The sequence below is a fragment of the Rhinopithecus roxellana genome, chromosome 6 (genome assembly GCF_007565055.1).
Source record: "Rhinopithecus roxellana isolate Shanxi Qingling chromosome 6, ASM756505v1, whole genome shotgun sequence".
In the NCBI taxonomy this organism is placed as follows: domain Eukaryota; kingdom Metazoa; phylum Chordata; class Mammalia; order Primates; family Cercopithecidae; genus Rhinopithecus; species Rhinopithecus roxellana.
In genome coordinates, this window is record NC_044554.1 from 80,025,877 (window position 1) to 80,040,364 (window position 14,488).

Genomic DNA, 14,488 nt, shown 5'->3' on the forward strand with positions numbered 1-14,488 from the left:
CTGCACTATACCCACTGCCCTCTGGGAACTCCTAGGCCCCAGCACAACCCAGCAGGCCTAATGCCGAGTGGGGAGGGTCTGCCCCAGGCTCACCTAGGAAGAAGCAGATGGCCTCAGAGAGGCTGCACAACAGCATGCTGGGGGCCACCTTGCCCAGGGCTCGGCCAATGTGGACCTCTCGTGGCTCCCCAGGCCTCCGGGGCAGCCTCTGTGTGGGAACAGCAGGGATAAGAGCCAGGGCCCTCCAAGGGCACCATCCCTCAAAGGCCAGCAGGGAGCTGGCAAGTGCCCAGAGCTGCAGCCAGGCCTGAGGAGCTGCTCTGACCTTCCTGAATCATCAAAGACCCTCACACTCTCCACGGCCAATGTTCTTCTTCCAGGGTCTGGCTGGGAGAAATGCTTGGTGCATTCGAGATGTCTATAGCATCCCTGTTCCAAGCATTGTTGGAACCCTGTTCACCAACAGGAAGAGGTGAAATCGACTCTGATTTATCCTTACCATGGAATGCTATGTAGCAGCATAAAGACAGGAGGAGGCTGTAATGTACTAACATGGAGAGATTTTTACTAGACATTGCAAGGGGTTAACAGAAAGCTAATTCCGGATGGTAGAGGCAGGATGAAGTCATTTATGTCAACACATTCTAGTTTCTACAGATATTGTAAACATGAGTGTCGATGAACAGAAAGAGTCTGCAGGGAGACCCAGCAAATTCATGCCAGAGTCCCATCTGGCCAGGAGGTGAGGTTGGGAGAAGAGTGGGCAGTTGGGGGTATGGAGAGTTCCTCCCTTCTTACCTGGTACTCGAGAACAAAGATGAAGATGTTATCAGCCCCCACAGACAGCACCAGGAAAGGCACCACTTGCAGGATGATCAGGGAGGAGCGGATACCCAGGTAGGAGAAGAAGCCCATGGCAGCCATGACTGCTCCCAGGACCACGGCCACCCCGCCAAGGCCCAGCGTGGCCTTGGAGTCCACCTGCAATGCAAACAGGCTCAGCCCCCTGGCCACCTAGCACCTACCCAGTATGCCCACCAGCCTCAGCTAGGTGAGACACTACAGCAGGCAGGCACCCTCCGTGCCTGCAGGTCCCCGATATGCCCCTGATGGTGAGGAGCTCACATCTCACATTAAAGCCCCTCTGCAGAGCCATCCTCCCAAGGGCAGGTCCATGAAACCCAAAGGCATAGGTGAGCCTACTCCATCTCCCTTGAGCACGCATTGCAAGAGATTGTAAGTATTAGCTTTGCATTTGGGCAAGTGAGGGTATGGCATGTAACAGAAAGAAAACTGCTCTTAGGTCAGGTGTAGTGGCTCACACCTGTAATCTCAACACTTTGGGAGGCTGACGAGGAAGAATTGCTTGAGCCCAGGAGTTTGAGACCAGCCTAGGCAACAAAGCGAGACTCCATCTCTACAAAATTTTTTTTAAAAAAATTGGCCAGGAGCAGTAGCTCATGCCTGTAATCCCAGCACTTTGGGTGGGCAGATCACCTGAGGCCAAGAGTTCGAGACCAGCCTGACCAATATGGAGAAACACTGTCTCAACTAAAAACACAAAATTAGTCAGGTGTGGTGGCACATGCCTGTAGTCCCAGCTACTCGGGAGGCTGAGGCAGGAGAATTGCTTGAACCTGGGAGGCAGAGGTTGCAGTGAGCCAAGATCACGCCATTGCATTCCAGCCTGGGCAACAAGAGCAAAACTCTGTCTCAAAAAAAAAAAAAAAAAAAAAAAAAAAAAAAAAAAAAATGCTGGGCGCAATGGCATGTGCCTATAGTCCCAACTACTTGGGAGGCTGAAGCAGGAGAATCACTTGTGCCCAGGATTTTTGAGGTTGCAGCAAGCTAAGATCATGCTGCTGCACTCCAGCCTGGGCAGCAGAGCAAGACCCTGTCTCAAAAGAAAGAAAGAGAGACAGAGAGAGAAAGAGAGAGAGAGAAAGAAAAGAAAGAGAAAGAGAGAGGGAAGGAGGGAAAAGAGAAAAGAAGAGAAAGAAAAGAAAAGAAAAAGAAAAGAAAACTGCTCTTGGCCTTTCACTTTCAGCACAGAATACCCTCGAGAGGTATCACCCTTTGGGACAGCCACTTAGGTGTGTCCATTCTGCTGTTCTGAGATGCTCTGGTTAGGAAAGTTGTAGAAGGCCTGCTGAAGATGCCTGGGGTCCTGGGCTAGCCCACCTAGCTGTGTCCCTCCCGCTTCTCACCATCACTCGGCTCCAGCTGGAATAGCTGCCCAGGGCCAGGGAGATGTACAGGAAGATGACAATGTAGCTGGTGGCAAAGATGGGCAGGTCTTCGGCTGTGGTGCGATTGATCTCATCTTCCAGAGAGCGCTGTGGACACACACCCGACCAGCCCCCACTGACCGTGCCTGCTCCAGCCAGGCCAGCTCTCAATAGCTCAGTCACTGGGCACTAACTGTGTGTTGTGTCACAGGGTCTGATGGCCCCCCATAATCCCTGGTGAGGCTACAAGAACAGCCATCACAATCACCCTGTTCCGAGCAGGCAGCCACTGCCCAGGCTGGGGACACAGGAACTGACCCAAGACCACCTGGGTTGCAGCCCCAGAGCCAGGGACCCTGCAGCCCCTACCTCAGCCATGAACGTGACCTGGAATTTGCCAGCCGTCCGACGCTGGAAGGCTCGCATTTCCTCCAAGAAGGCCTCCTCCCACAGCTTGGCCTGGGCCAGCCGGGGGTCCCCGGCAGGGTAATTGTTGAGGGAGAACGTCATGATCAGGGCCTCCGCCTCAGAATAGTCCTCCCCTGGGATAAGAAATGTTCGGTCCCTTCCTGCTGCACCCGTGCCTCCCTCCCCCTCCAGCTGCACCCCTATATTCCCTCCCCCTATCTAGCTTCACCCCTCCTATCACCCCTTGCTCCTTCTCCCCCACTCCTCCTTCATCTGATTCATGGCCTTACCTCCTACACCCCACTTCTCTCAGGCAAAGGTAAGACCTTTGGGCCCAGGCAAAAAACCAGAGTGCCTGAGTTAACACTATGAGAAGATAAAGGAGATGGCAGAAAGAGGAGACAAGACAGGGTCGGCCTATAGCTTCCAGAAACCAGGTCACCCCCAGGCTGTGAGAACCCCCAGCACCACCCCCACCCTCCCGTCTATGGTTCCTGCCCCAATACTGCATCTTCCTTGGCCTCCTCTCAGGGTCCACTTAGCTTACCTTTGTACCCACCAACGGCAAGGAAGGGGAAGACAGGGGCCCCGTAGTCAGCCATGCAGCTCAGGGCCAGGGCTGTGCCATCCTTGAAGGTGAGCGGGGCACTGGAGGGAGATGACCACAAAGGGAAAGGGCCTTTCCTGGCCCTGCCCAGTCCCTATGGCCCCTCCCTTCCCCTCCCACCCCAGACTAACAGCACTATGGAGGGTGAGCTGGTGGGGTGGGGGACACTGGCTGCAGATAACTGCAGATAGCCCAGCCTAGTGGGTCCTAAATGGCTCCCATCCAGCAAGATCTCCTGCAGGCCCCCACCCACAGAGTGAGTTGGAGCTGCCGAGTGCCTCCTCTGTGCCAGGCTGGGGCTGCTCCGGGCCATGTCCCTCTGTGCCTCTCACGTCTCCACACACTAGCCTGACCTTCCTGGCTCTGACAGTATCTGATTCTGGATTGAGCATCACACCTGAAGTCCCATGAGGGTGGAAGAACTGGGATTTGAGCCGTGGGGTCTATGGGCTGTCTCAAATGTTGCCCTCTCAGCCTCCTTCTCCTGCCTAGGGCCCCCCAAAACCCTCTAGGTATTGAGGTCAAATTTGGAATCCTGGAGCCCAGGAGCCAATGTTTTCAGAGTTTACTAGCCTAGTGCCCTCAGGCAAGTCTGTAGTTCCTTCAGCTTAGCCCTTTCTGCAAAGCCCATCATTGTGAAGATGCGGTGGGACACCAGAGCGAAGCTCTCTACGCCCCTCTCTCAGCTCTCAGCAAGCAAGTGCTGGTTGCTGTGTGACCTTGAGCAGCTTACCACACCCCTGCGAGCCTCAGTTTTCATGTCTGTAAAGTGGGGATAATTGGACCACCCAAGAGTTGTTGTGAGCATCCAAAGTCAAAATAAAGGTAATGCCCTATAATGGACTATAAAGCTAGCATCAGACATGAGTCTGAGGTCAGACCACGATGCCTCCCCAGAGCAAACAATAGCTCCTCTCGTTCCCGCTGTTTCCAAAAGACAGCCCTTGGGTTCCTGGCACAGACACTCTGAGAAGCAGCCCAAACTTGGGGCCCAGCCGAGGGATGCAGAGCCAGATAGCGGCGGACAGAAAGTGTCAGCACTCTCTTCCAATCCAGGGGTTCTCAAAGTGTGGCCTGGGGCCCATAGGTGTCCTGGAGATCCTTTCAAGGGTCTGTAAGGTCAGAACTGTTTTCATAATAACACTAAGATGCTATTTGCCCCTTTTAACTCCCATTTACTCTGGAGTATGGAGTACTAAACGTTCATTTTGAGGACCTCTGCTCTACTCCAACCTCAAGGAGCCTCCACTGCCACCGCCCCGCTACTGCCCTTGGCTCTCGGGCCCCTTGGCCCAGCAGCCTTGTTGGCAGCACACCAGAGTGGACAGAACCAGGACCGAACCCCAATCAATAGGAGTGTGTGTGGCTGTGGCCTGCCCCAGGACACCCGGCCCAGGTGCCTGAGACCAGCCATGACCCCTGGCCTGAGGGCACTTTTTCCGGTGCATACCATGGTACCTCATGGGCTACCGACGGCCCTACAGCACCTAGCACAGAAACAAGAAGCAAAACAAGGCAAATATAAACATGTGCTGTGCCAATCAGACTCCTCTGTCAGACTTAAAACAAGAGTGTGGCAGGGAGCTCCCACATGTCAGGAGCTCTGCAGAAAGACAGAGTGGACCCGGGGTTGAAGGGCCAGTGATGGCCATGCACAAACCTGCAGCCATGAGCAGGAACTCTGGCCAAAGGAAATGGTGGCTGGACAAGAGGCAGAGATAAGCATCTGGGCAGCCCCAGGACAGAGTCATAGGAATAGCTACCGCTGGTCCTTCAGGACCAGCTGTATGCCCAGCCAGGTTCCCGGGAGGCTGTGGCAGCCCAGCCCCAGCCTGCTCCTCGTTGGGCCCCACCACGGACTCACTTGGCACAGTACAGAAAATGGTCCTTCCAGTCTACTTGGGAGGTCTGCCCCATCAGTGTCTGGTTGGCCGTAAGCAACAGGAGCGTGCGGTTGCTCTGGAAATACTGCAGGAGGCTGTTGATGCAGCAGTCAGAGAGACTGGTATTGTCCGGATTGAGGGGGGCGTAGCAGATGTGCTGCAGGGAGATGTTGCGCTGTGCTTCGGGCGACCACACCTGGAGATGCCGCAGCCTCTCCTGCAGCTCCAGCAGCTCCAGCAGCAAGTCCAGGTCCAGGATCCCGCTGAAGTTCTTGGGCCCCAGCAGCAGGGAGTCATACCTGTAGCTGGACCGGTTAGGAGCCGTCAGGATCACCTGGTTGGTTCGGAAGAAGGGGCCGAAATGCTGGTCATGAAAAGCCTTCTCACTCCGGGCTTGGCTGTTGGGGGCCGACCACAGCTCCACAGGGTCCGTAGTGAGTTCTGTAAAGACCAGGCCCGCTGCCAAGACCACTACCGGGATGACAGACAGCACCAGGATGGTCAGAGGCCACGAAGCCACCCAGGTGCCCCAGCCCTGGAAGAACTGGCCAAGGAGGGTGTGGGTGGAGAAGCTGAGCTTGTCAGAGAGGTTGATGCCCTTCTTGGGGTCCACCGTCTTGCTTTTGTCCCTGGTGGGGGCCACACGGAGTCTCACGAGCAGGATGGTGACCACAGTGAAGACAGAACAGAGGATGATGATGAGGACCAGCCCACCCGGCATCCGGCCCAGGCGGAAGGTGGAGTCCAGGGCCTGGGGGCGGGCGATGGCAGGACAGGATGCAGCACAGTCCTGGCAGGAGCAGGCCACTGTGTTGTCACCTTGGGACTCATTGCAACGTGCAACCCTCTCATTCAGAGGCTGAATCCCACTCCCCACAGCCTGGCCGGGCTCCAAGAGGTGGAAGGTGATATCCAGTGGGGCCAGACCATTGCTTGTGTCTCCCTGGAAGTTGAGCCAGCGCTGGGCATTGCAAAGGGCAGAGCCATACACGCCACACATGGTGCCCACAGCCAGCGTGGCGGCCGCAGGGACGCGCACACGGCTGCAGGAGTCATAGCTCTGCTCGGCAAAGCTGCGCTGGTAGAAGGCCTCATAGGCCACCACAGCTGGGAGTTGTCCAGCCCCTAGCTGAGCCACACGGGTCACATTGATGAAGAGGCTCTGGTTGGGGCTGCATGTGTTGTGGCAGTACAGGTTCACAAAATTGTCAGAGCAGGCTGGGCAGCGGGTGAGGAGGGCCTTGGTGACCGACAGACTCGTTTCCAGTGATACCAGCTGCTTGGCGGAGCAGCAGGCTTGGGTGTTGGGGCCGGTGTAGAGGTGGGGGCAGATCCTCTGTAATAGGATCAGGTGATCACCTGTGATGTTGCGGGCTGGCGTGTTGGACAGACAGGACACGTTGGAGAGTGTCATGAGGCCTCCAGACAGCTCTGGGTTCTTCCCACATTCGTCATAGAAGGCACAGTAGCCAGGCTGGTGGATGGGTGTGTAAGGCTCGCTCTGGGCCTGCAGAGCACAGCAACATCACTCATGGGCCCTGACACAGCTGGGTGCCATCCAGGCAGCAGGCAGCCAGGGAGGGCGTGGCGGTAAGAAGGACATGGAGCAGGGGCAGGGAAGGGGAGTGTGGGGAGTGGGAAACCTCCCGGAGGCATGTGCCAGCCAGCCAGTGTTGGAGTGACAAGTGGGCAGGGCAGCCAGGCCTTTCTTCCTAGGTGTGGCCTGATAGACCTGCAGTTTAGGAAGGTCCTGCTGGAGAGGCCAGGTATGGGTAAGGAGGCAAAGCTGACTCCAAGGTGCCAGGCCCTGCCCACATCAAAGTCAGCCTGAGTCCCCACACTGCACACCACATCCAGAGGCCAGGGTCTCTCATGGAGAGTCTGTGCAGGAGGCCCCCCGGCTCCCAACACCACCACCACCACCACCACCTGCTTGAGGCCGAAAGCCATCACCCACCTCCCAGACACAAAGGGAGCGAGGAACTTAAGAGGCACCAGTCCTGGATCTTCTCCCAGCCTCCAGAGTGCTCAGCCCTCCCTAGGTGATGCTCACTAGGTAACCCCATCCCAGTACCTCCTTGCCTCAGACCTCCCTCAACTGCAGGCCTGGACCCCAGTAGGGCCAGTAACAGGAGGGACTTGGAGCACCCCAGTCCAGCGACCTCTTTCACCCCTGCGTACATTCAACCCTGTGACCTGGAAACCCTCCACCTGCACCCCTCCTCTGTGGACCCCTCCCTCATGTGTCCGGAGACTGGCCCAGCCTGCAGGCCCTGAGGCTCCCTTGCTGTTACCCAGTAACACTCGCCTGGTACACGGCTGGCCCCAGGGTCCCTAACTGGAGGCTGTAGGGGAGGTGGAGCCAAGCCCTGGGACTCACCAAGCGCAGGAGCAGGGCCCACAGCAGCCAGCCCCTCAGGCCAGCCTCCGCCATCCTGGGTCCGAGAAGGGGTCAGCGGGTAGCCAGGCCGGGCTTCAGGGATAGCCAAGGGCTGAACACACATTAAGGCAGCCTCCTCCCCTTCGATGACAACCCTGGCCTGACTGGGTTAGGGACCAATGAGGCTGAGCCCTGCTAGTTAATGATCCACCACTCCCACTGTTTGGCCCCAGTCCACAGGCCCCCGCTTTAGATGAGCCTCATCATGCAGGTGCTAGGGTCTCCACTCACTTCCCAAAACGACCGAAGCCAGAGGGCTGAGCCAGTTAGGGGAAGAGACCACGCTATCAGCCCCTAATTCAGCCTCTGCTGGAGTTGGTGCCAGGGCCTGGAGGCAAAGGTGAAACCAGGCACTGGCTGGGCTCGGGCCTCAGGAACTCAGCATGGCCGAGGAATCTCCGCACCCTCCCTGGCTCAGCCTTAGACCCCCGATCTGCCCTACCCCTTCTTGGGACCAGGGCCAGCTATGGGCTCAGAGGCACCCTCTGCACTGTCATCCCTAGCAACTGTTGTTAATTAATATTAACAGCCTGATAACAGAGGGGCAGTCAGGGTGGAGTGACGCAGTGACAAAAGTCCCCTCCTCCAGGAAGCAAAGGGAAAGAACAGCTCACTCCCGGGCCTGAAAGTTGACAGAGACCCCAGATATCGGAAGACTCTCCTTCGCTCATTTTGCTCTTCATCCCCACTTCCCCCTGACCTTCTCCCTCTTGTCCCTTGCCCAGGCCTGTCCCACCAGTCACCCCTAGCAAGGGACAGAGCATGGCCGGGAGCCTTGAGCAGCAGCCCTGCTCCACCTGGGCCCAGGGGCGTGGTACACACTTTCTGCTCCCTCCTGATAGGAATCTTCAAGGCCTACCTTGGGCTCTCACTATCACCAGGATGGGCCATGACCTTGGCCCCCATTACCAAAGCTGAGCTGCAGATAAGGGCAGCTTGTTGGGAACATCACCTGCGTGCCATCTACTGGAGACAGCTGCAGGGAGGGACCTGTCTCTAGTGTTCTGTGGACCCCAGCCTCATGCAGGGGAAGACAGAGGCTGAAAGGAAGCGGGCCAAGGCAGGGTCAGGCTGACCCCTAAGTCCTCAAGACAGCCATAGTGGAGAGGAAAGACAGTCAGCAGCCAAGGGCCTGCCCCTGGGAGTGACAGCTCCATCCAGCACCTTCCCAGAACTGCTCCCAAGTCCCTGGCCGGCAGAGGTAGAGACCCCACCACCCATGAAGCTGCCCCTCTAGGTCGTCTGTTCCTGGTGTTGTCATCTAGTTCCTCCAGAAACAGGTCCTGAAACAAGGATCCAGTGCAAAAAGTGTATTGGGGAGGTGATCCCAGATGACAGCAGTTGGTGAGTGGGGAATGAGCCAGGGGATGGAAGGAAGCTGACCAGAGTGCATCCAAGAGCTTTCTCCTGCCCCCAGGGACCTCCAGGAGCTGGTGGGGACATGTCCAAGAGGGTCGCCTCCAAGGAATAAGGACACAGACACCTTTCCACCACGTTCTTCTGTCACTAGTAGAGGACACTCCTGGAAGCTTTAGCCCCAGCATGTAGCGGGCACACTCACTGTTAAAGGGCCTTAGGCAGGGCTGTGGGCACTTGCAGCAAGAAGTCACTGTTGGTATGCACGGGGCTGAGTGTCAGAACAAGCATATGAAAGGCCCACCCCAGCCGGGCGCGGTGGCTCAAGCCTGTAATCCCAGAACTTTGGGAGGCCGAGATGGGCGGATCACGAGGTCAGGAGATCGAGACCATCCTGGCTAACACGGTGAAACCCCGTCTCTACTAAAAAAATACAAAAATCTAGCCGGGCGAGGTGGCGGGCGCCTGTAGTCCCAGCTACTTGGGAGACTGAGGCAGGAGAATGGCGTAAACCCGGGAGGCGGAGCTTGCAGTGAGCTGAGATCCGGCCACTGCACTCCAGCCCAGGCGACAGAGCGAGACTCCATCTCAAAAAAAAAAAAAAAAAAAAAAAGAAAGGCCCACCCTGTCTTTCATACATTTGTTCCCACAGGGGCTGCCTAGGCTAAGCCCCTGGAGCCCAGTTGTGCCCAGCCTAGCACCACAGAGAGATAGAGTCCAGCTATGTGATCTCCTGGGGTCGTCTGTGAAACACAAGCAGTGTTAACAGCAGCACAATCCGGCTGGGAATGACAGTGAAAATTTCACACCCGATCTCCCAACCACACATGTGCCGAGTTGTGACCATATGCTATGTACACATGCATCCTGCTTTTTCTCTTGACTTTTTACAGAAATCCTCCCTGTTGCCTTCAATCTGATCAGCATGTCTGTGACTAGGTTATGGTCCACAGAACTCATGGATCTCCTCTTCTGGTGCTGACTGTCGGGCTGGTTCCCAATAGATCATTTTTGATAAATATGTTTCTGGTTGACTTCTTTGTGCCTAACAATGTTTCCTATTATTTTTTAAATTTATTTCCTTAAAACAAGTTCCCCTAGATGAGATTTGTGAGTCAGAGTACAATGTTTACCATTCTTTTTTTTTTTTTTTTTGGGGACAGAGTCTTGCTTTGTTGCCAGGCTGGAGTACAGTGGCGCGATCTTGGCTCACTGCAACTTCTGCCTCCTGGGTTCAAACGATTCTCCTGCCTCAGCCTCCCAAGTAGCTGGGACTACAGGCATGTGCCATCATGCCCAGTTAATTATTGTATTTTTAGTAGAGACAAGGTTTCATCATGTTGGCCAGGATAGTCTTGATTGATCTCTTGATCTTGTGATCCGCCCTCCTTGGACTCCCAAAGTGCTGGGATTATAGGCGTGAGCCAGCAGCCCCAGCCCAATGTTTACAACTCTTATGTGGACAGCTCATTTCTTTCCTCAGGCTAATCTAGGATTTATCGGGTAATTATCAGATCCTTAGTTATTGGAATTTAGGTGAAGGGTTGATGCCAGTCTTGGGTAATGAAGACTTGGTGATTTCCCGAGGGCCGTGACTCTTACCGCTGACACGGGCAACTCACAAAGGCACCATCTCCCCACAGTCTCACCTTCATCATGTATTATGTTTGTCATTAGACCTTACTAATTTAATGACTGCCAGATAACACCTCATTTTCCACTTTTTCTTGGTATTAGTAAGATTGATATTATAAGCTTGATGTTAGAATCATAAGACACGCCTGAAATGTGGCTACTCTGAGCAGGTCCAGAGAGGGGTGCAGAGCTGTGCCAGTTCACTGAGGGAGCAGCTGGGGATGAGGCAGCCATCAGCAGAGCAGCCCTCTGTGGTTGGCTCTGGGGTGACACCTGGCAGAGGTTTCCCCTGCTGAGTCATGTGGAGACAAGCCCTGGAGACATGAGGCTCACTCACTGAAATAAGCCAGGCACAGAAAGACAAACTTCACGTGTTTTCACTCATTTGTGGGAGCTGAAAATTAAAACAAACACATGGCAATAGAAAGTAGGTACAATGGTTACCAGAGGCTGGGAAGAGTAGTGGGAAGGTAGGGAGAAGCGGAGATGGTTGACGGATACAAAAAAAAATTAGATAGAATAAATAAAAGTTGGTATTTGATAGCACAACAGGGTAATTACAATCAGCAGTACATTTTAAAATAACTGAAAGGGTGTAATTAAACACCCTTTTACAGAGAGGTAACACAAAGAAGTGACAAATGCTTGAGGTGATGGTCACCCCATTTACAACCTGATGTGATTATGACACATCGTATATCTGTATCAAAATATCTCATGTACCCCATAAATATATAATCTACTGTGTACCCATAAAAATTGTTCTCACTCATAGGTGGGAACTGAACAATGAGGAAACTTGGACTCGGGAAGGGGAACATCACACACTGGGGCCTATCATGGGGAGGGGGGAGGGGGGAGGAATTGCATTGGGGAGTTATACATGATATAAATGATGACTTGATGGGTGCTGACGAGTTGATGGGTGCAGCACACCAACATGGCACAAGTATACATATGTAACAAACCTGCACGTTATGCACATGTACCCTAGAACTTAAAGTATAATAAAAATTAAAAAAAATTTAAAAAAAAAAATCAATGCCAAAAAAAAAAAAAAAATTAAAATTTTTTTTAAAAAAATCACTCGCTGACTTGCTGTTCTGCATCCCAACAGCATTCAAAGAGTTTGGGGATCTGGGTTGAGAGGAAGGTAGGTGACATTGCTAAGCTGGTCACCTGACCTGGGTCACAGGTACCTTGGCTGGATATGTGTACAACACTCTGACCGGTACAGATGTGAGTAATCACATCCCCTACTTCTGGCTCTTTGGGGTATCCAGCCTGCTGGTGGCCTCTTCGTCTTTCTTGCCATCAGAACCTGCACTCGGGTGAAGGACTGTGTCTACTGCTTAGGTGAGAGAGGCTCTCCCTGCTCTCCCAGGCCCCTTTGCAGCTAGCAGGGGCCCTGGGATCCCCATGGGAAGGCTTTTACTTTCCTCATGAAAGGAGAGGTAAACAGCTGGCATGATCTTCTAGCCTTCCCCGCTTTTCGCTGTGCTAGAAAGATGGAAGGTCTGTAGCTGTAGCAACCATCTTGCGGTCCTGAAGCACTGAACACGAGGAAAAAGTCGAGATGCAAAAAATGCCATTGGCAATGACATCTGCAAAATGGTGGCCTAGGAAGCTCCAAGCTCTCATTTCCAAACTGAAACACTGAATAAACAAGCCCAACTGTCAGAATCAACTTTGTTGGCACTCTAGAAAACAAAGGCCTATAGTAACCAGGCAAACACTCAATTTAAAAAAGGCCATCGTCAAAACAGTAGGAAAGTTTTGCGGTGTTTTCACTTAGTCTTGCCCGCACCACCCCCACTTCCCCAGCATGGCAGCAGTCTTGGTCTTTTTTTTTTTTTTTTTTTTTTTTAAGCGATTTAATTCTGTAGCCCAGGCTGAAGTGTACTGGTACAATCATGGCTTACTGCAGCCTCAAACTCCTGGGCTCAAGCAACCCTCCAACCTCAGCCTCCTGAGAAGCTGGAATTACAGATACGTACCACCACACCCAGCTAGTGTTTTAAATTGTTTGTAGAGATAGGGTCTCACTATGTTGTCTGGGCTGGTCTCAAACTCCTGGCCTCAAGTGATCTCCTGCCTTGGCCTCCCAAAATGTTGGGATTACAGGCATGAGCCACTGTACCCAGCCAACAGTTTTGGAATTGAGACAATAGTAGCACAGTTCTCAGTTCCCTCCCTCCAAAGCGAGCAGGCCTTATTTGCAAACTATTATGTGCATCTGTTCTTATCTGGTGGATCCTGGAAGAACTGATGCAAGATGCTGTGTCTCTTGCCTAAAATCAGGACATTGTTCAGAAAAGATGCCTGGGGCAAGAGGTTATAGGTAGAGACATGCCATATACCATTTTAAACCCAGAGGAGAAGCTTGGACAATTTGGATATTCAACAGCAATTTGCGGGTGCGGTGGCTTATGTCTGTAACCCCAACACTTTGGGATGCTGAGGCAGGCAGATTGCTTGAGCCCAGGAGTTTGAGACCAGTCTGGACAACACAGCAAGACCCTGTCTCTACAACAAATTTAAAAATTAGCTGGGGGTGGTGGCATGCACCTGTAGCCCCAGTTACTTGGGAGGCTGAGGCGGGAGGATTGCTTGAGCCCAGAAGTTTGAGTTGTGAGCCATGATTGTGCCACTGCACTCCAGCCAGTGCAGTAGAGCAAGTCCCTGTCTTAAAATATATATGTGTATATAAATTTTTAAAGCAGCTATGAGCCAAGCACAGTGGCTCATGCCTGTAATGCCAATGCTTTTGGAGGCCAAGGTGGGAGGATCACTTGAGGCCAGGAGTTTGAGACCAGCCTGGGCAATATAGCAAGACCCCATCTCTACAAAAAATAAAATTTAAAAAAAGTTAGCTGGCATGGTGGCATGTACCTGTAGTAGCAGCTATTTGGGAGGCTGAGGTGGGAGGATCATCTGAGTTTAGGGGTTTGAGGCTGCAGTGAGCCATATTGCACCACTGCACTCCAGGCTGGACGTTGACTCAAAAAAAGAAGAAGAGGCTGACAGGTGCAGTGGCTCATGCCTGTAATCACAGCAGTTTGGAAGACCAAGGCAAGAGGACTGCTTGAGGCCAGGAGTTTGAGACAAGCCTGGCCAACATAGTGAGAGCCTGTCTCTACAACAAAATAGAAAAGCAGGCTGGGCATGGTGGCTCACACCTGTAATCTTCAGCAATTTGAGAGGTTGAGGTGGGAGGATCCTGCCCTGATCCCAAGAGTTTTAAACCAGCCTGGAGAACATGATGAGATCCTGTCTCTACAAAAAAATAAATAATTGGAAGGGGCCAAGATGGCCAAATAGGAACAGCTCCGGTCTGCAGCTCCCAGTGAGACCAGGGCAGAAGGCAGGTGATTTCTGCATTTCCAACTAAGGTACCCGCTTCATCTCATTGGGACTGGTTAGGCAGTGGGTCCAACCCACAGAGGACGAGCAGAAAAAAATAAATAATTAGACGGGGGTTAGGCACCTGCTGTCCCAGCTACTTGGGAGGGACACAGGAAGATCACTTGAGCCCTCAAGGTTGAGGCTGCTGTGAGCTATATTCACACAGGACAGGACAGGATGGGACGGGATGGGACGGAACGGAACAAGAGAGGAGAGGAGAGGAGAGGGGAGGAGAGGAGAGGGAGGAGAGGAGCGGGGAGGAGAGGAGAGGGGAGGAGAGGAGAGGGGAGGAGAGGAGAGGGGAGGAGAGGAGAGGGGAGGAGAGGAGGATGGGAGAGAGGGAGAGGGGGAGGGTAGGGAGTAAAGGGAGGGAGAGGAAAGGAAAGGGAAGGGAAAGGAAGGAAGAGGAATAGGAAGGGAGGGAGGGGGAAGTGAAGGAGGGAGGGAGATGGAAAGAGGAGAAAGAAAAAAGGGAAGAAAGGCAAGGAAGGAGAAAGAAAAAAGAAGGAAAGAACGAAGAAGACAT

At 53.4% G+C, this 14,488-nt stretch overlaps 1 protein-coding gene across 3 annotated transcripts in view; it reads right to left on the reverse strand.

The window, feature by feature from the left end:
* Positions 1–7,631, reverse strand: part of NPC1L1 (NPC1 like intracellular cholesterol transporter 1) — a 28,043-nt gene extending 20,412 nt beyond the window's left edge. For 2 of the 3 annotated variants that reach the window (XM_010374567.1, XM_010374569.1), the window contains exons 1-7: positions 7,507–7,578; positions 5,108–6,633; positions 3,184–3,284; positions 2,598–2,770; positions 2,208–2,336; positions 799–981; positions 94–208 (exon numbers count right to left, since the gene is read on the reverse strand). In XM_010374567.1, coding sequence (XP_010372869.1) covers positions 94–208; positions 799–981; positions 2,208–2,336; positions 2,598–2,770; positions 3,184–3,284; positions 5,108–6,633; positions 7,507–7,560 — 2,281 coding nt within the window. In that variant the 5' untranslated portion in view covers positions 7,561–7,578. Of the gene's footprint in view, positions 1–93; positions 209–798; positions 982–2,207; positions 2,337–2,597; positions 2,771–3,183; positions 3,285–5,107; positions 6,634–7,506 lie in introns of all 3 variants that reach the window. The other variant, XM_010374571.2, reaches the window with a different exon arrangement.
* Positions 7,632–14,488: the final 6,857 nt, after the last annotated feature.